Source organism: Capsella rubella, unplaced genomic scaffold (genome assembly GCF_000375325.1).
Source record: "Capsella rubella cultivar Monte Gargano unplaced genomic scaffold, Caprub1_0 scaffold_8, whole genome shotgun sequence".
Classification (NCBI taxonomy): domain Eukaryota; kingdom Viridiplantae; phylum Streptophyta; class Magnoliopsida; order Brassicales; family Brassicaceae; genus Capsella; species Capsella rubella.
In genome coordinates this window covers 10,471,789-10,490,781 of record NW_006238916.1, presented here as the reverse complement: position 1 = coordinate 10,490,781, position 18,993 = coordinate 10,471,789, and the positions used below count along the sequence as shown (strand labels likewise).

General features: G+C 40.2%; 5 protein-coding genes and 1 non-coding gene across 6 annotated transcripts; all 6 read right to left on the bottom strand.

The window, feature by feature from the left end:
• Window positions 1–518: 518 nt before the first annotated feature.
• Window positions 519–3,923, bottom strand: LOC17874875 (putative L-type lectin-domain containing receptor kinase I.10). The gene is given in 4 exon segments (XM_006280054.2): window positions 519–716; window positions 718–2,776; window positions 3,478–3,540; window positions 3,655–3,923. Coding segments are annotated over 2 exon segments (2,181 nt in total). The 5' UTR covers window positions 2,766–2,776; window positions 3,478–3,540; window positions 3,655–3,923; the 3' UTR covers window positions 519–583.
• Window positions 3,924–4,008: 85 nt separating this feature from the next.
• On the bottom strand, window positions 4,009–8,560 carry LOC17874870 (L-type lectin-domain containing receptor kinase I.9). Its single transcript, XM_006280032.2, has 4 exons — window positions 8,337–8,560; window positions 8,076–8,154; window positions 7,439–7,870; window positions 4,009–6,364 (listed from the first exon to the last, which is right to left on the bottom strand). Exon 4 carries the CDS (start codon window positions 6,295–6,297, stop codon window positions 4,174–4,176), a length of 2,124 nt encoding a protein of 707 aa, XP_006280094.1. The 5' UTR covers window positions 6,298–6,364; window positions 7,439–7,870; window positions 8,076–8,154; window positions 8,337–8,560; the 3' UTR covers window positions 4,009–4,173.
• An 80-nt stretch (window positions 8,561–8,640) lies between these two features.
• LOC17875071 (L-type lectin-domain containing receptor kinase I.8) lies at window positions 8,641–11,090 on the bottom strand. The gene has a single exon (XM_006279736.2). The coding sequence runs from the start codon at window positions 10,828–10,830 to the stop codon at window positions 8,854–8,856; it is 1,977 nt and encodes a 658-aa protein (XP_006279798.1). The 5' UTR covers window positions 10,831–11,090; the 3' UTR covers window positions 8,641–8,853.
• On the bottom strand, window positions 8,729–8,809 carry TRNAL-AAG. Its single transcript has one exon. It is a non-coding gene; the product is annotated as a tRNA-Leu (tRNA).
• Window positions 11,091–11,349: 259 nt separating the features above from the next.
• On the bottom strand, window positions 11,350–13,695 carry LOC17876243 (L-type lectin-domain containing receptor kinase I.7). Its single transcript, XM_006280066.2, has one exon. It carries the CDS (start codon window positions 13,656–13,658, stop codon window positions 11,637–11,639), a length of 2,022 nt encoding a protein of 673 aa, XP_006280128.1. The 5' UTR covers window positions 13,659–13,695; the 3' UTR covers window positions 11,350–11,636.
• Window positions 13,696–15,508: 1,813 nt separating this feature from the next.
• Window positions 15,509–18,357, bottom strand: LOC17875769. The gene is made up of 4 exons (XM_006280102.2): window positions 17,660–18,357; window positions 16,377–17,152; window positions 15,983–16,266; window positions 15,509–15,902 (listed from the first exon to the last, which is right to left on the bottom strand). The coding sequence occupies exons 1-4, from the start codon at window positions 18,338–18,340 to the stop codon at window positions 15,703–15,705; spliced, it is 1,941 nt and encodes a 646-aa protein (XP_006280164.1). The 5' UTR covers window positions 18,341–18,357; the 3' UTR covers window positions 15,509–15,702.
• Between the last annotated feature and the right edge of the window lie 636 nt (window positions 18,358–18,993).

Here is an 18,993-nt window from a genome sequence, read left to right as displayed (position 1 = left end):
CTGGTTCTAAAAATGTCTAACTCAGATGGCATAATACACACATGGCTTGGAGAATGAAGCCAAATTTATCTCCATGTTAAAGTGCATGTCTAATTTTAAAATACAACCCAACGTAGTTGTCATAATAGCGCCTCAAAATACTATTGTTTTGGATGTTGACAGAGTAAGAAAACTATATTATCTTCTTTGTATTTTATAACCATGTGTATTAGTCACATTTAAGTTGCTTTATATGATAATAGTGTACATCATTCACATTGACGAAAACAGTTGAATTTTTATTTTTTTTTGGTAGGAAGAATATTATATACAATTATCCACATGTTTAAATAAGTTTCATCATCAAAGCATTTTGAAGTCAACGAAGGACGAAAGGAAGAGATGACTCATGAAATGAAGATGGTTTCATCAGAACAAACCATAACTAAGAGGTTGGACCATTAAACATACGTTCAAAAATCTTCAGCAAAACAAGAAGATACAGTTATGGATGATTACAGTACTAATTTTCTGAGAAATTGATAAGAGTTAGTTTCTTTTATTGGTTGGGAGAATTCATTTACAACATTTTCAACAGAAAAATTCATTGATTGGGATAAGTGAGACAGATAAAACAATCTTGAGAGCTAATAATATAACTGCTTTTTCTACTGTGTACATTGGGGTGATCAGAGTTCTTAGTATCCAGTGTGTTTCCCCATGGCTGATCTGTATTAAGGTGAGTTATTGGCTGAGGAAGCAGGTGACCAGTTCCTTGAAGCTACAAGGGAGGCTACATCAATCAGAACCGAAGAATGATTGCTAATCCCCACAGTATATGGTGAGAAATCTGGCAAAGGTAGGTTCTTGTTTAAGTATAGGACAACTTGTTCCATTGTAGGTCTGGATTCTGGCACAGTATTTGAGCAGAGCAAACCGAGTTTCATAACCATCTCGACTTCCTCGGATACGAATGTTCCACGCGATAACCGGGGGTCGATAGCATCAAGCAAAGAATCCCTTTTCCAGCACTCACAAACCCATTCGATCAGAATTCGTTTCTCAAGTTGCAGCTGTGGTTCCACAGGTCTCCTCCCACATGTTACTTCAACCATGAATACACCAAAGGCATACACATCCGTTCTAGTTGAAGCTCCCATATAAAGTACCTCTGGAGCCATGTACCCGATAGTCCCAACGGCGCATGTTGAGTCTGAGATGCCTCCATGGTCATGAAAGCTGGCCATGCCAAAATCCCCTAACCTTCCGTTGAAATCAGCATCCAACATAATGTTTGAAGCTTTGATATCTCGGTGCAGAACAACTTGGTCAGCACCTGTATGAAGGTAACAGAGAGCAGATGCAATACCCTTAATAATCACCAGTCTTTGTGGCCAAGAAAGTACCGGTTTCTGGTCATCAAACAAATGCTCGTCCAGACTACCATTGGTCATGTAATCGGAGACAAGAAGAAACTCATGCTTTCTCCTGCAATATCCAAGAAGTGGAACAAGATTCCTGTGTTTCAGACATCTCATGCTCACCACTTCTGCCACAAATTGCTTCACACCTTGATCACCGTTATGTGTCATTCTCTTCACAGCTATTTCTCTGCTTAAAAAGAGATTTCCTCTGTAGACTTCTCCAAAACCTCCTTTACCAAGAAATCCATCCTTGTTAAACCCTTTTGTTGCTTTGTACAAGTATTTGTAAGAGAATCGATGTGCACCAAATTCCTTTTCCCATGCCTCGGTTACTTCTGCATACTTGCACTTCTTAAAACAATAGATTCCAAAAAGGGTAGACAAGCCAATGATAGCAAGAAAACAAAGCAGGACAATAAACAGTGGAGTTAAGTTCTTATGTTCAGCTCTAGGATGAGGAACTTCAGGGAGTCTTGAGATGTCAAGTCGCTGCAGTGATCCTCTGCTTGTGCTAAAACTCCAAGAAAGAATATACTGATAACTGATAGCTGTCCCTGTTGCTGCAGAGAACCCAACAAAAAGTCTTCTGTTGGGGAAAATATCTGAAAGATTGATGTGTTGAGACAAAAGAGGCCGACTTGGCTTCAGGGCTTCACAAGGAGCCATCGAAACATTGAGCATAGTGCCATCATAATCAACCCAAACCTGTATTGGTTTTCCACTCAAAAGGTTTATGCTTTCGTTCCGCCGCTTTATGTCGGAATAGTAAGATGCTGAAGCTGTTCCAACCGACAGAGGAATGTTCACATCAATCCCCACATGATTGTGGTCAATATCTTCAAAATCTGGATTCCAAATAGTGTCAAGCTCAACAGCAAGCACATGAGAAGAAGGAGATCCATTTTTTGATACGTTGAAAATCCCCAAGTATCTAGCTGGTTCTCCATGCGAGAAATCCATAGAAGGAGATACTACAAAGGCCATGCCATGACCACCTTCAACTCCTGGCTGAGGCACCAGAGCGCAAACGAAGTGTGTTGAGAAGGAGAGTGGTTTAGAGGAACTGAGACCAATTGAATCCTTGTAGAAAACATGACCAATTTGATGATGTAAAGCATTTGTAAGCTGCAATATTCCATTGGGAAGTAGTGTCGCAGATCCATCAAGATAAAGATTGTCTTGGCCACGAAAAGTTTCATAGACAAACCTTGTCTCTTGCTGACTTGATAGTTTAATTAGACAAAAAGAAGAGATCATCATCACGATCTGAAACAATCCACGAGTCATTTCTGATGATGAATAAGAGAGTCTGGATCTGATTTGCAGATTTTCTCTCAACTCAAAACGGTGCATATTCATCATAACCTCACAAGCTGAACAAAAAAAAAGGAACAAATGAAAGATGTTTATGTATTAGTAATCTAAAAGTTTAAAGTAATGTTTGTTTATCCAAGGGAACATTAGCATCAGATGCAGTCGCCGTTTTTTTTCCTTTACAAGCTGGACTCTACTAATGTTACAGTATTAGATAAATTAACACTAAAGCTTCATTTGAAACAATATTTTAACATGATTTAACCAAGTTGAGCAAAAAACAAAAGGTGACCCAAGTTCAACTCAATGAAACTATGAAATGCTGCATGTGGTGGTACACTTACAAACGGTAATAACGGGTCAAACAAAAATTAAACACTATAGCTTATATCTTGGACTAGATGCTCACTAGCTTTCATTAGATTTTACTCCTACTTCTTCAACTTAAAGTCATCTTAGGCTTTGACCCAAAAAAACCCATTAAGATCTGTTCTAAAAAGACAATTCAACTAAAAGCCATGTTTTTTTCCCCAGCAAAAGTATGAGCCAGACTAAAAGGAACAAGGCTAATAAAGCTTGGCAAAGTTAAGACAGCTATGAATGGTCTCTAGATGACGAATATGGTTTATAGCTTCAAGTCTTACCAAATTAATTGACATAAATTTTCATGTGAAACACACAATCATCTTGGAAATAGATCAAAATCATCTAGGAGAAGATGAAAAATCATATAATAAGACTATTGTTCAAATAAGTGCACCTTGTGTAGTTGAAGATCTAATATGTCACGATGTTTCCTTGATCCTGTTGCCTTCACCAGTTACTTCAGGCCAATAATTCTCTAAGGGGGTCAGTGATATGACCAATTTATTTTCAGTATGGCGGTACACCGCACAGAGAGGAACACATTTTTTAGAGGATGGTTTTGGAGAATGACCTGACTTTTTGGTAGACCTTCATCATCACAAAATTTCTCAAGCTTATTCAGGACAAAACAGAGAGCGCGAAATTGAGGGAGAAAGACGGGTTACGTGCTTGAATCAGCACTACTGAATAGCATTGTAATCACGTTCAACAGTTAAGATACATTTTGGTTTTTAAAAATTAGTTTTGTTTACTTCTTGTATACTTGTATTGGAACCAATCAGTTTGGTTTATTCCAGTCTATAACTCAAACAACTTTCTAGCAGAGACCCTTTAGTATCTGACCAAATCATATATCAGAGCACATTGAGGAGTAATACCTGAGGATTTGGTAACAGAGAGAGGACTACAAGTCTACAAGTTATAATATGAAAAATGTATAATCTCATTAATCAGATAAGTATTTCCAAAGAACAAACTGATTTTGTTGGGACAAGTGAGACAGATAAAACAATATTGAGAGCTAATGAGATCTTCTTGTTGATATGTACATCAGGAATTACCTCTCACTGCCGATGCTGGAATGATTGGACTAAAGATTTTCTCCAGACAATGTGACCGTTTTGACAGCGGGTGCGATAGTCTTAGGCTTCTCTGGTTCTGCAACTATGTGAATAGAGTTTGTAGTGTCCAATGTCTGTCCCCATGGCTGATCGGTTGACTGACAAGCATAAGGTGAGTGGTTTGTTGAGGAAGAAGACATTGAGGGGGCTGACCAACTCCATGACGCGGAAGAGACTACAAGGGAGGATGCATCAACCAGAACAGGAGCAAATGTGCCAATCCCCAAAGTATATGGTGAGAACTCTGGCAAAGGTAGGTTTTTGTTGAGGTACAGAACCACTTGTTCCATTGTAGGTCTGGATTCTGGCACTATATTTGAACAGAGCAGACCGAGTTTCATAACCATCTCGACTTCTTCGGCTATGTATTCACCTCCCAATCTTGGGTCGGTAGCATCAAGCAAAGAATCCTTTTTCCAGCACTCACAAACCCATTTGATCATATGTCGTTTCTCAACTTGCAACTGCGGTTCCACGGGTCTCCTCCCACAGGTTACTTCAAGCATGAAAACACCAAATGCATAAACATCAGTTCCAGTGGAAGCTCCCATTGTGATTAGCTCTGGTGCCATGTACCCTACAGTGCCCACGGCTGCTGTTGTAGCTGCACTGCCTCCATGCTCGTGAAACCTGGCCATGCCAAAATCCCCTAACCTTCCATTGTACTCCGTGTCTAACATAATGTTGGAAGCTTTGACATCTCGGTGCAGAACAACTTGGTCAGCACCTGTATGCAAGTACCAGAGAGCAGAAGCAATACCCTTAACAACCACGAGTCTTTGTGACCAAGAAAGAACCGGCTTCTGGTCATCAAACAGATGCTCGTCAAGACTACCGTTCGGCATATACTCTGAGACAAGAAGAAGTTCTCGTTTTCTTCTGCAATACCCAAAAAGTGGTACAAGATTCCTGTGTTTCAGACATCTCATACTCACGACTTCAGCCACAAATTGCTTCACACCTTCATCACCATTATGGGAAACTCTCTTCACGGCTATATCTCTGCCTTGTGGGAGATTTCCTCTATAAACTTCTCCAAAACCTCCTTTTCCGAGAAATTCATCTTTGCTGAACCCCTTTGTTGCTTTGTACAAGGACCTGTAAGAGAACCGATGTGCATCAAACTCCTTTTCCCATGTTTCCGATACTTCTGAATACTTCTTTCTCCTGCGGAAATAAAGTCCTGCAAGCGCAGCCAACAGCACAATAGCCAAACAAACAGGCAGGATGATATAAAGTTTCGGTAGTTTCTTATGTGGATGAGGAACACCAGGAAGGTTTGAGATATTGAGTCGCTGCAGCGATCCTCTGCTTGTGCTAAAACTCCACCCAAGAATATATTGATCACTGATCGCTGTCCCTGTTGATGCAGAGAACCCAACAAACAGTCTTGATCTTTTCGGAAAGATTTCTGAAAGGTTGATGGGGTGTGACAAAAGAGGTCGACTTGGCTTCTGCAATTTAAGCGGAGCAATCGTAACATTGAGCAAAGTGCCTTCATAATCCACCCAGACCTGTACTGGTTTTCCGCTTCTAAGGATTATGCTTTTGTTACTCCCTTTCATGTCGGAATAGTAAGATGCCGAAGCAATTGCGACAGATATAGGACTGTTCACATCAATCCCCACATGATTGTGGTCGATATCTTTGAAATCTGGGTTCCAAATAGTGTCAAGCTCAACAGCAAGCACGTGATAAGAGGAAGATCCACTTGTTGAAGCATTGAAAATCCCCAAGTATCTAGTTGACTCTGCGTGCGTGAAATCCATAGAAGGAGATAATACAAAGGCAATACCATGGCCACCTTCAACACCTGGCTTAGGCACCAGAGCACACACAAAGTGTGTTGAGAAAGAGAGTGGCCCGGTTGGACTGAACTCAAGTGGTTTCTTGTGGAAAGCATGACCAATCTGATGCTCCGAAGCGTTCGTCAACCGCAATAATCCACTGGGAAGTACTACAGCCGATTTATCAATATAAAGATTTTCTTGGTCGAGAAAGCTTTCATAGACAAACCTTGTCTCTTGTTGACTTGATAGAGAAATCAGATGAAGAGAAGAGATTATCAGGATCTGAAGCAACCAACGAGCCATCCCAGATGATGAACCAGAGAGTCTGGATCTGATGTGCAGGTATTCTCTCAACTCAATACGATGCAAGCTGAAGAAAAAAAATGAACAAAACAAAGTATGTGAGCTTCTGTTTTAGTGATCCAAGCCTATCAAACTTTCTAATATTAGTTTATTTAATCAAGGGAATCACCTCGCTTTACAAACTGTACTCCACTAACACGATATTTTCTAAAAAAGGTTGAACAATAAAAATTAACAATGAAAGCTTCACGCTTTTCAAAATATGCTTCAGACAATATTTTAACTTATATGATCTCAACTTCAATCTAAATAGACAACGCAACTGCTCCTCGGGGTAACCCTGAAACAATAATATACGTAACCAACGTTTATAAATGAATTTAAAATGTGTCTAGGAGTAGATCACGCTCCCACTTGCATTAGATTTTTCTTCTGATTCTACTAGAAGCCATCTTCTAAGGAAGCAGACAAAAAAATATATTATGAGAAAAAGACATATTTTAAACATGCCCTTCACCTTTCAGACGTCAAATGAATAAAAATCCCAAGGTTTGTATGATACCGACACAATAATGAGCCCGACCAAACGGAAGAAGCCTAGGAAAGCCTGTCCTATTCATGACAACTACGAATTTTCTTTAGAAAATATAGTTAGGTCCTACCTTGTTAGCCTGACCTCTGAGGACTTCCTAATTCAGCTCTACAGGTGATTTGATCTCTTGTTTAGAAAATATAGTTAGGTCCTACCTTCCGAATTCAGCTCTACAGGTGCAAGAGAATACATCCTCACATATACAAGAGATCAAATCACTAAAGCTAAGATTAGAGACAAGAAAAAAACAGCCACTATACAATAATAAAGTCTTCTGCTAATCAAAATCTGCAAATGGCAGCAGGAATTGCATAGAGCAACTTCTTTTATAGCTTGGTTATGTCACAGTAGTAAACCACACCAAGAACAGCACAATATTAGAATTGACTAGTTCTCTTAGACAACCTAAATTCCGAAGAGGTACGATACTTATGAACTTAATTACTAGCTACCTACATAAGAAGCTCTATTTGGTGGCAGCAGGAAATAGTATCTTGGTGAAAAGCCATTAATGTAAAGTGAAAAGCTAAAAGATCAATGGTCAAGTACCTCCACCTTGTATAGCTTTAACGTTTTCTGGATAACTGCCGAACAAAGAAGATTCCAAAAGTCCGCACCACTTCTTCCATGGAGTCTCTTAGTTTTGGAACACCATTTTTGCAAAGCAACCCTAGTTTCAGAGCCATCTCGACTTCCTCAACTGAGAATTCAACTGTGAAACTCGGATCTAAACCATTTTCCAGCATTTATAAACCGTCTACCGACTGGCATTCACACAGGTTTCTTCCCAAAGGTTAGTTGAGTTCAATCACACTTTACAAAGGCAGCAAAAGGCATACATGTCGGTTGCTCAGCGAGCTACCATGTTTGCAAGCTCTTGACAGATGTGGTCTAAAGTTCTCACTGAGGCCGCGAAGCCTAACCATTAAAAAATTCCTTAACCTTCTCTTTACTTCAGCATCTAGCATAACATCAAAATACCTGATACAATAACAACTTAGTGAGCTCCTGTGTGCACAGCTGAAAGCCAAAGCAATATCATTAAGAATACAAGTCTTTACCACCAGGAAGAACCTTCTCTCATGCTTTAGTTTCGTCAGTATACACAAGATAATCAATAAACCCAGCTTATTGTTAACTTTAGAAGAACACATGAAATTATCGAGACTAAATGAAAACATTTTACCTGTATCTGACTGAAACATAAAGCCTGGTTGTTGCGAAGCTATTTTCGTAGCAAAGAATAGCTCAAAACCAGTAAATTCCTGGAATCATGTTTACCCATCAAATGCCAAGAAGGTAAAAGTAAAAGTTCCACGATGAGAAAACTCATGTAATCATAGAGACAAAAAATTGAAAAGGCTAAATCTTTACTTGGAAAATTGAAAACTTTTCGGAGAAATATCTGGAAAAATGAACCAAAATCATAAAATGATAGGAGACGTACGGAGAGCAGAGACGGCGGATTCGAGTTCGTAGAGCGAAATGGTATTGATGCCAATTACAGCCATTGCTCTCTGAGGAAGAAGAAGCTTCTACATTTACATTGAATGAAGAAGAGTACAGTACAGCAATTTGGAGCGATACGAGAAAAAAGAAGCAAAAGGGGACTGAGGAGACTGCGACAGTAAGAAAGACAGAGAAAGCGTACTGTATCTAGCTAGACAAGATGATGAACCAAAATAGATGTAATGGACATCAAAACCATTTCGCCGAAATTGAGAAACCTTCGTTTTGTAAATTAGAAAATTAGTAAGGGTGTATTCATAATTTTAATATTACATACCTGTTTCGAGTTTTTCAATATTTTTCTGACATTTAAAAAAAAAAAAAGAGAAATGTTGACAGTGGGATTTGAACCCACGCCCTTTCGGACCAGAACCTTAATCTGGCGCCTTAGACCAACTCGGCCATATCAACTTTTGTGAATAACGTTGGCCTTCAATCTTGAAATTGTTAAGTCTTCATCGTCCAACTCCGTATTGGATCGAGTGAGTGATAAACTCCGTCGCCGGAGAAGAATAATTGTTAGATAACACGGCGGAGCTTCCTCCTACCAAAACCGGAGTGAGAATCCCGATTCCCGGTGAATCTGGTGAGAAATCCGGCAACGAAACCTGTCCGTCAAGGTACTGCATCACTTCTCTCATGTCAGGTCTCGATTCCGGCACAAGATTTGTGCATAGCAGCCCTAATTTCAACACCATCTCGATTTGAGACCTTGAGTCTCCACTCAATTTGGGATCTCGAGCAGTCATCAAAGCTTTCTTTTTCCAGCAATCACAAACCCATTTCACCAGAAATTGTTTCTCAACCGGCAGATTAGGTTCTACAGGTCTTCTCCCGCAAATTACTTCGAGGATCAGTGCACCAAATGCGTATACATCGGTTTTAGTTGAAGCTCCCATTGATGTTAGCTCAGGTGCCATGTACCCTACAGTGCCTACGGCTCCTGTTGTTATTGGATTAGCTCCATGGTCATGAAACCTAGCCATACCAAAATCTCCCAGCTTTCCAGTGAAATCTCTGTCTAACATTACGTTAGAAGCTTTGATATCTCGGTGTAGAACAACTTGTGTGGCTTCTGTGTGCAAGTATTGGAGTGCTGAAGCTATGTCCCGTAGAATCGTAAGCCTTTTGGACCAAGTAAGAGATGGTTCTCTGTTATGAAACAAGAACTGGTCAAGACTTCCATTAGGCATGTACTTGGATACTAGAAGAAACTCGCCTTTTCGCCTGCAATACCCGAAGAGTGGAACCAAGTTCCTGTGATCCAAACAACCCATGCTTGCGATTTCAGCTACGAATTGCTTCATCCCTCGTTCTCCATCATGGGAGAATCTTTTCACGGCTATGTCTCCATCACCAGGCAGAGTTCCTTTGTAGACTTCTCCAAATCCTCCTTTTCCGAGAAAACCATCTTTGTGGAACCCTTTTGTTGCTTTGTACATGGATTTGTAAGAGTATCGGTGTGGACCATACTCTTTCTCCCATTCCTCTCTTACTTCTGCATACTTGTTTCTCCTATATAGATAATATCCTACCAGAAGGGTCAAGAGTATGATTACAAGTATAGTCAACAGAAGAATCAGCACGATAGAAGGTTTTTTCTTAGGATGAGGAACTTGTGGAAGTTTTGAGATGTCTAGGCTTTGCAATAACGCCTTGCTTCTGCTGAAACTCCAACCAAGGATGTAATGGTTATTTGCCAACTGTCCTGTTGCTGCAGATAATCCGACAAACATTCTATCCTTGAGAACCTCTGAAAGATTCATGGATCTTGATAAAAGACTCTGACTTGGCTTCTGAATCCCAAGAGGCGCCAGTGAAACGTTTAGTACAGTTCCATCAAAGTCCACCCAGACTTGTATGGAATCTCCACTCAACAGATTTATGCTTTTGTTCAGACCGTTGTCTGAAAAGTAAGATGCTGGAGAAGAGTCAACAGAGGTCAGGCTGTTAACATCGATGCCAACATGATTATTATTGATGTCATCGAACTCTGCACTTTGAACGGTATCAAGCTCAATAGCAAAGATATGAGATGAGGGAGATCTGTTGGTTGTGGTGTTAAAAAGACCCAAATACTGAGTTGCATCTGCGTTTGAAAGATCCATGGAAGGAGATAGAAAGAAAGCAATCCCATTTCCTCCAGTAACCTCTGGTTTACGCACCATTGCACACACGAAATGCGTTGAGAACGAGAGAGATTCAGATGAATTGAACACAAAAGGCTGCCTGAAGAAAGCATGACCCATTTTCTGCTCTGAAGTGTCAGTCAGCCGCAAAAGTCCACCGGGAAGGATTTGAGCAACCCCATCAACATGAAGATCTCCCTGGCGAAAACTGTTGAAGATAAACCCAGTTTCTTGTTCACTTGACAGGTGAATCAGAAGAAGAAAGGAGATCACCATCCAGATCAGATCCAATCCTGGAGCCATTTTTAGTGCAGCAAAGTGTTTGCTATTCCGGGAAAAATCTTGTCTCTAAGTCAATGGTATGGCAAAGAACTATTCTCCCCATCTGCGAAACAAGGTCGGATCATTGCTTCACAAGAAGAAAATTTCGCATTTTCCAATTCAAGATAGTTGACTTAAACAAAATCATAGCTGTCACATTTTTGGTCTTCTTTGTTAAAAGAATACATGAATTCCACTTAACAGAATTTTCCGTGTAATTTAACAGTATTCAAAAGCGAGCTTCTCACTAATTGTCATACCAAGTCCTACTTGTCGTAAACAAATATAGAATGTTGAACTGTCACTATCTCTGAGTATTTCAACTCTTTACAAGTCGAGAGCCTACTTAAATGGACTGAAACATCTCATAGGATGTCTGATTTGCGAAAATATAATGCAGATACCTGAGATCTAGCATGAACAAGGTTAGCTGAAAACTAAACTGTTGTGTCTTTGATATCTGTCAGATTTCTAAAATAATCTAACCCTGTAAAGAAACAATTTCATAAAATGATCATATAGCAGCATTCTCTTTACAGAACACTAGATCACTGGTTGTCGTTGAATCAAAAGCTGATAAACAACATGCTTTACAAATGTTTAGTATAGTAACTTCAAGATTTTACACTAAATATCAGTCTTTTTTAACCTTTCTATAAGCCAAGCTTGATGGAGACTGTCAAGAATGAACATAGTGTGAGTATGTACATAAAACAAAATCGGGTGAACCTGGTTGAAAATCAGTCAAATATCAAAGAGGCTAAGAAGAGGGAAGTTGTTAGACACTTTCATCGTCCACTCCCGTAGAGGACCGAGTGAGTAATAAACATAGAGTTGTTGGAAGAAGAAGACGACAGTGATAGTGAAGGGATCATGAGTTGTGCTGGTGAAAGCCCCATTGGAGAAAGAACTCCAATACCTGGAGAGTTGGGCCAAAACTCAGGCATAGCTAGGTTCCCATTTAAGTATTGCACCACTTGTTCCATGGTCGGTCTTGAATCTGGAGCAAGGTTTGCACATAGCAAACCGAGTTTCAGAACCTTCTCGACTTCCTGGGGTGAAAATTCTGTCAACCTTGGATCTCTAGCATCAACCAAAGAAGACCTTTTCCAGCATTCACTAACCCATTTAATCAGAAAACGTTTTGCAGCAGGCAATCCAGGTTCCACAGGTCTCCTCCCACATGTTACTTCAAGCAAGAAAACACCAAACGCATACACATCTGTTCCGGTGGAAGCTCCCATTGTTGTAAGCTCAGGTGCCATGTAACCAACAGTTCCCACAGCAGCTGTTGTGCTTGGATCAGCCCCTCTGTCATATAACCTAGACATACCAAAATCTCCCAACCTCCCATTGAACTCTGCGTCCAACATAACATTTGCAGCTTTGATATCTCTGTGTACAACAACTTGGTCAGCTTCTGTATGCAAGTAACTAAGAGCTGATGCGATGTCTTGGAGGATCAAAAGTCTTCTCCACCAGGGGAGAGACAGCCTATCATGATTAAACAAGTAATGGTCAAGACTACCATTTGGCATGTACTCAGAGACCAGTAATAACTCATGTTTTCTCCTGCAATACCCAAGAAGTGGAACCAAGCTCCGGTGTTTTAAACTCCTCATGCTCACGATCTCAGCAACAAATTGCTTCATACCGTGCTCACCATCATGTGATACTCGCTTCACAGCTACTTCTCTCAGTTCTCTGTTCCGAGGGAGAGTTCCTTTGTAGACTTCACCAAAACCTCCTCTCCCAAGAAATTCATTCCTATTGAACCCTTTTGTTGCTTTGTATAGAGATTTGTAGGAATACCTGAGTGGACCATACTCCTTTTCCCATTCCTCTCTTACTTCAGAGTACAAGTTTCTCCTATACAAATAAGCTGCAACAAGAATCCCCAAAACTATGAAAGCTATTAAACCAAGCAGAATATCGAGCACAAGAGATGAAGAGTTATGCTTAGTGCTAGTGAGCCTAGTGTGAGGAATTTTGGGAAGTTTTGAGATGTCAATGATGGGGAGAGACGCCATGCTTTTGCTGAAACTCCACCCGAGTATGTACTGGTAACTCATGCTAGACCCGGTTGAACCAGAAAACCCGACAAACATTCTCCTACCTTGCAAAATATTAGTAAGAATGATGGATGTTGATGACAAAAGAGGTCGGCTTGGTTTCTTGTTTTTAAGAGGGGCCAATGAAACGTTCAGAGTTGATCCTGCATAATCCACCCAAACCTGGATAGGATCCCCACTCAAGAGTTTTATGTCTATCTTCTTCCCTTCTTTGTCTGAAAAATAAGAAGCGTTGGCAGATTCCACAGACACAGGGCTGTTCACATCAATCCCAACATGATTATCGCTGATGTCAAACAACTCTGAAGCTACAGAAATATCAAGCTCAACAGCCAACACACGTGTGGAAGTAGATCCATTTTTGTTGAAAATCCCGAAATATCGAGTTGCCTCTGCACCTTTGAAATCAGTGGAATTAGACACAAAAAAGGTAATGCCATGGCCACTCGGATCACCTGCAGGGAGCAGTGCACACACAAAATGTGTCGAGAACGAGACTGATTCACCTGATTTGAACTCAATAGGCTTCTTGGAGAACGCATGACCTATTTGACTATTCGTTGCATTTGTCAGTTGCAGGATGCCACCACCATTGGGAATGATTCTTGCACTGCCGTCAAAATAAAGATGATCATCAGCTTGGCCAAAGTTGTTGTAAACAAACGTCGTCTCTTGTTGAAATGATGAGCAAACAAAAAATATCACCCAGATGATCCCCAGAAGCAGTCCTCGAATCATTGGTGATAAAACAAACAGAGAGAGAGTTATCGTTTCTCTTTTGTTTTTGTTTACTCTCTATCTATCTGCTCTCAAATGCTTAACAATAATCTCTCTTTCCCTTTGGTTGGTAGACCCATTGAATACGACTTCAATAGTCAAAATATTACGACTGCTTTGGAATCTTTATGGTGTGTTACTTTTTCCGTTGGTAAGACTTTCGAACACCTGTCAAAGTCGAAGACAGCAAAAATAATATTTCCATGAGACAAGAGAAAAGAGATGAAAAAGGATTGGTCTTTAATACAGTTATTTAAAGAGGAAAATACCAAAAGACTGATCATTGAAAAGGAAGGGCGAGACGGTGCAAAACAAATCTATTGATAAAAACAAAGTCTCCAGTTGGCAGAAGCAGTGGATCATTTGGATATGACTTCAAAGGTTGTCTTTCTTTTTTTTGTCAATCATTAAACTAAGTGTTAATTTAACGGATAACACTTCTATCGTGTTTCACGGTATAAATTAAAAATATGGGGCTCAAAATACTTATTGGCGTTAAGATAATATAGGATACTATAAGATGGATCACTTTTAAAATACAGTAATGTATATTATATATTATGTCAAGGTCAACTTTATTGAATAATGACCACCTCATGGCTCATACTTACCCTTAACAAAGTCAGAGTATCGTATCCACACGCTTGAAGGAAATTTCCACCATCTTTCCTGAATGGTTATTCAGAATATGCTGCAGGGAGACAAATGCTATTATTAGATTCTCCTATCAAATTCATAACATTCCTAGGTTCAAAGGACAAGCATTTAAAAAGAAGATGCACAAATAGAATTTCATTAAAATTTCCTTGCAATCTAAGATGTTTCCAAGGTAAGTAGTCCATCATTTTCAGTCCAAGTCATATAAGAAATTGAAGGGTCACTGTAGTCTTCCACAAGTTTATGTTTTGTACATCTACAGAAAAAAACATAGTTAGAATAACACAAGAGGCTTGCTTAGTACAACCCAGAGGGGTTTTCTAAACATTTATTCATTCTCTATTGTTGAGTAGTATGTATGTAACTATGTAAGTTAACATGATCATCTTCATGAAATAATAGTCTAGAGATGAAACTCTATATTAAGGAGCAGTATTATAACCAGATTTATTATCCGTCTCATCACAGAACAATATAGAATTTGACTTGAGACATTTATAAATGGTTCAATATGACACTAGTATACTAGGAAAGTAGGAACCTGCAGGCTATAGAAAGCTCAAGCAAAACGTCAAAGCACATTTTAATCTCCGTCTTAGCTTCTTGACTGCGAGACGTTTGCATTGCCGCATATCCCAATAGATAGGGACTCATCATACAGTGAATTTATCTGTGTTAATCGTAGAAACAGCGCCAATGTTGGATCTTTCGTGACCGGGAGAGAAAAAGACGGCGACTTATATCTCCGGCCGGCTGGAGATTCCGATACAGTGATGAGTGATGACAATTGACAAACTGAGAGAAAGAAAGAAAGAAAAGTGTCGATTTCGCCTAAGTGGGTGGGTGGGCGATGTAAACTGGGTTTTGTCTGGCCCGATCCCGGCCCATTCGTAAGGCTCTACTAAATTACTAATTTCTGACTACACTAATTACGTCGTTGAGTTTGGTAATAAACAATCGATAATCAATTACAAAATTTTGAAGTCGATCACGATTCACACGATCCATCATTGAAATTACAAATTTGATTTTAATGATCTTTGTGTCCGTAAGATATGGCGTGTAAATTTGTAATTCAGCTCGCTATCAATCTCATTGAAGGGAAACATAAAGATGCGCAAGCCGAAACCAAACTCACCAAAAGACGTCAAAAAAAAGAGAAAAAATTGCCCTAACTTGAAACCCAAGTTGTCTACAAATTCCAAGATAACCCAAACTCATACATACTGTCATACATAACAAGTCATAGAAGAAACATGCACCTCAAAAAGTTTCAAGAGGAGAGAGCATATAGCAAAGAGTTTGGACCTGGAATATAAAAAAGAAAGATGCCATCTTTGGTGCCAAACTAAAGATAGTCAGGATGGAAAGGGTTCGTGAAGTCCTCAATTTCAAGGCCGTCGGAGTCGTATACTGTACTGTACTTTCCATACTTTCCAAAGTATTCGTCAAACTCATTTGCAGGAACATTATCATCTGAATCATCATCCGACATGTACAATTGGCGACGAGTCTTGGGAGATAGCATATCGGGGGTAAATATCACACCTACAGGATTAGCAGAGAGTACTTTTTGTATCAAGTCTATGAGATTTAAAGGTTTTAGAGAGATCCGGAAGTCACATTACCATCTGGCAAGTCGAAGAAGGGGTCGAAGGGCTCCTCAGGCTTAAGATTATCCATAGCATGCGCAAGTCCAACAAGGTGGTGGAAGTCATCATATTCGTAACCATCCTCATAATCATCATCATCATCATCATCATCATCAAAGTAGTTGTTAGGAGCCACATTTTCACGCGCTGGATCTTGACGTCTGATGTATGCTTCGTCCCAGGTTGGGCAGTGATTTAAACAAGTCCCCATTTCTAGGTTCCATCCACCTCCGCAATTGTAACAAAACTCATGTCCACATCTAAGGAGAATACCAAAGAGGAACGTTGAATAGTTAAACATTGCAATTTATAACATGTGCTTTAGATTACATGGTCTTATTTGAAAAAGCGTAGAGGAATAGATAGATACCTGCAAGTTATGTGATTGCATCCTTGTGTAAGTTCAATCATGTGTTGGCACTTGCCACATTGGCGCCACATCTTATTATTTGCGAGAGACTTTAGCTTCACATCATCTGCTGGAGGGTTAGGATGCAATTTCTTATACTCCGTGCAGGACAGATTGCCATGCCATGGAACTTTACAGTCCACACAGAAGAGGCCACGACATTCAACACATCTCCTAACTCCAGATTTGGGATAAACAGACAGTAAGGTCTTGGCAGCTTCAGAAATCTTGGTTTTGGACATCAAAGCCGAGCACCTTGGGTAAGGGCAGTAAACTCTCTCCGTGACAGGTATTGAATTCTCTTTGAGTCTTTGTTGCCACATTTTGCTCAGTTTTTGAGTCAAAAGCTTGCCACAGGCATCAATTACCAGCTCAGACTTGCAGCCATCGTGAGGACACCTCGGAACCATTCCATGCAGCAGCTTCACCTCTACATGTTGTTTCACACATTGAAGGCAAAAGCGGTGACAGCATTTGTCAACAGCAAACATGCGCTCAGCATAGATGTCGTTGAAACAGATAGCACACTCCTCTTTCCGAGCTGCTTTTGCCTGGCGAGGTTCTGCATGAGGGGTGACCTTAGAAAGTATTGATTCCCTTGCAAGTTTATAGGCAAATTTCACATTGTTTCCGGCCACCAGAACAGGCTGACTAGATGAAAAGCGTTGCATGATGCTTTGTAGATCATTTAACAACAGGGAAATCTTCTTTTGCTTAGCCACATACCTTCCCCTGGCCTACATTCAAGTAAAAATACAATCTTATGTAAGATAATGACAAGAAGAGCTAGAACACAAGCTAAACGATCTCAGAAAAACACAAGCATATAACCATAGAAGTCAGAGTCTACCATCTCATAACTAGTAAACCATTAGCGCGATCATATCTATACAATGCCAAACTGAAGACATATGATAGTGGCTTACAAAATGGCCACGATATGGTATGTTAGAGTTAGCAACTCCATCTTATCATATTCTTAACCGTGAATTTTGTTTTCCTTTCTACTCATCCTAATCTACATATGAAAACTCCCAACAGAGACACAAACATTCACTACACTTTAAAGATTCCAGACCAAATAAGCTAATCTCATTAAAATTCAAGCAACAAGTTCCTATCCTAGTAGTCAATGCCCCGAGAAAACAGAAGAAAACAAACATAGCTTTGAATTCGGATTCAGCAACAAAAAGATTGTGAGAGAGTGAATCGTAACAATGAATAGCCATGGAAGGGAAACTTACGTATTGGAAAATAGGATAAGTATCGCAACAAAAGGCGATATGTTTGATCCCCAACGTCAAAGCTTTGGTTAGTCCTTGTATCAATGCCTTGAGCTCCGCTCCCTGACGACTCACGCCATGGTCAACCAATGGTCCCTTCATCTCGAACAACAAATTATCACTCTGGTCACAAATAGCAACCCCAAATCCAGCCAAGACGTCCGTCATCTTCCCCTTGCCGCTTTCTTCGCTAACTAAACCCTTAAAGTAAAGCCTGTACAGTACATTTCCGTTGAATTTTCCAGCAGCAGCGTGAACCCTCGAGCTACCCTCTCCGACTGATTGGCCCTGCGAGGGTAAGTTTCCCGAAGTGTTTCGGGTGTTACCGACTCCAATGTTAGGGTTTCGTACATCCGTACGTACACCAGTGACAGTGTCGTGGGTTTTGCCATTTCCTTTAGAGCTTCCTTCGCCGACGGCTCTCCTAAAATCGAAACCGTAACCTCTACTTTTCTCAGCCGGTTTAGGTTGGTTCATATCGTCTTCAACGACGATAGCGATACCACACCTAGCAACAACCGGAGGCGGCGACGGTGGTCGTTGAGGAGTACGAGATCGGGAAGAGAGAGAAGCCGCGAGTGCTTCCTCCATCTGTAACCGGAACGCAAACTCGGAATCGGAATCGTGAGGCAAGAAATTCATGTTTTTGGTCTCACGGCAGCGATAAAATCAATAGTTACTCTGTTGGGGTGAGTGAGTGACGACGACGATTGGGTTTGTTTGCTTTACGATGATCGTCCCTTTTACAGAGAGACCCCTTCGCATGTCGCATCACACGTGTGTGGAGAAAAGGGTAAAAACGTAACTTGCCAATGGCTTACATGAGACGCTTCTTACTTTCCTTTTTGAACTTGGTCAAAATAAGTAAAAGAACAGTTAATTATTGGGAAAAATGTCTTTAAAATCATCAACTTTCAAATTGTGGCCATTATAATCATCAACTTCTTCTCTGGCCATTTAAAGCATCTATGTCATGTTGACTTTGTTGTAAATCATAAACTGCTGTTGACCGAGCCAAAACCAACACGTCGTCAAATCCTTTAACAGACTAGTTAACTGACGTTTAGCCGACGTTAATCGATTTCTGTTAGTCAAAACGACATCGTTTTTCACTTAAACGAAACTAATTAATCGATAGTAAAATCCCCAAATTGAGAATCAAATCCCTAAAATCTCATTTGTCTTCTCCATCTTCTTCTCTACCTTCTTCTCCATCTTCTTCTCTATCTTCTTCTCTATCTTCTACAGAATCTGGGCAATCAACTCCTCCATCTTCTTCTCTATATTTTCGTCCA

Coding starts and splice junctions, on each gene's coding strand:
- LOC17874870 (XM_006280032.2), bottom strand. CDS start 6,297: ATGGCTCGTTGGTTGCTTCAGATCCTGATAATCTCTTCTCTTCATCTG.
- LOC17875071 (XM_006279736.2), bottom strand. CDS start 10,830: ATGGCTCCAGGATTGGATCTGATCTGGATGGTGATCTCCTTTCTTCTT.
- LOC17876243 (XM_006280066.2), bottom strand. CDS start 13,658: ATGATTCGAGGACTGCTTCTGGGGATCATCTGGGTGATATTTTTTGTT.
- LOC17875769 (XM_006280102.2), bottom strand. CDS start 18,340: ATGAATTTCTTGCCTCACGATTCCGATTCCGAGTTTGCGTTCCGGTTA. Junction 16,267..16,376: donor TGCAATCACATAACTTGCAG/GTATCTATCTAT, acceptor TATTCTCCTTAG/ATGTGGACATGAGTTTTGTT. Junction 15,903..15,982: donor CTTCTTCGACTTGCCAGATG/GTAATGTGACTT, acceptor CTAATCCTGTAG/GTGTGATATTTACCCCCGAT.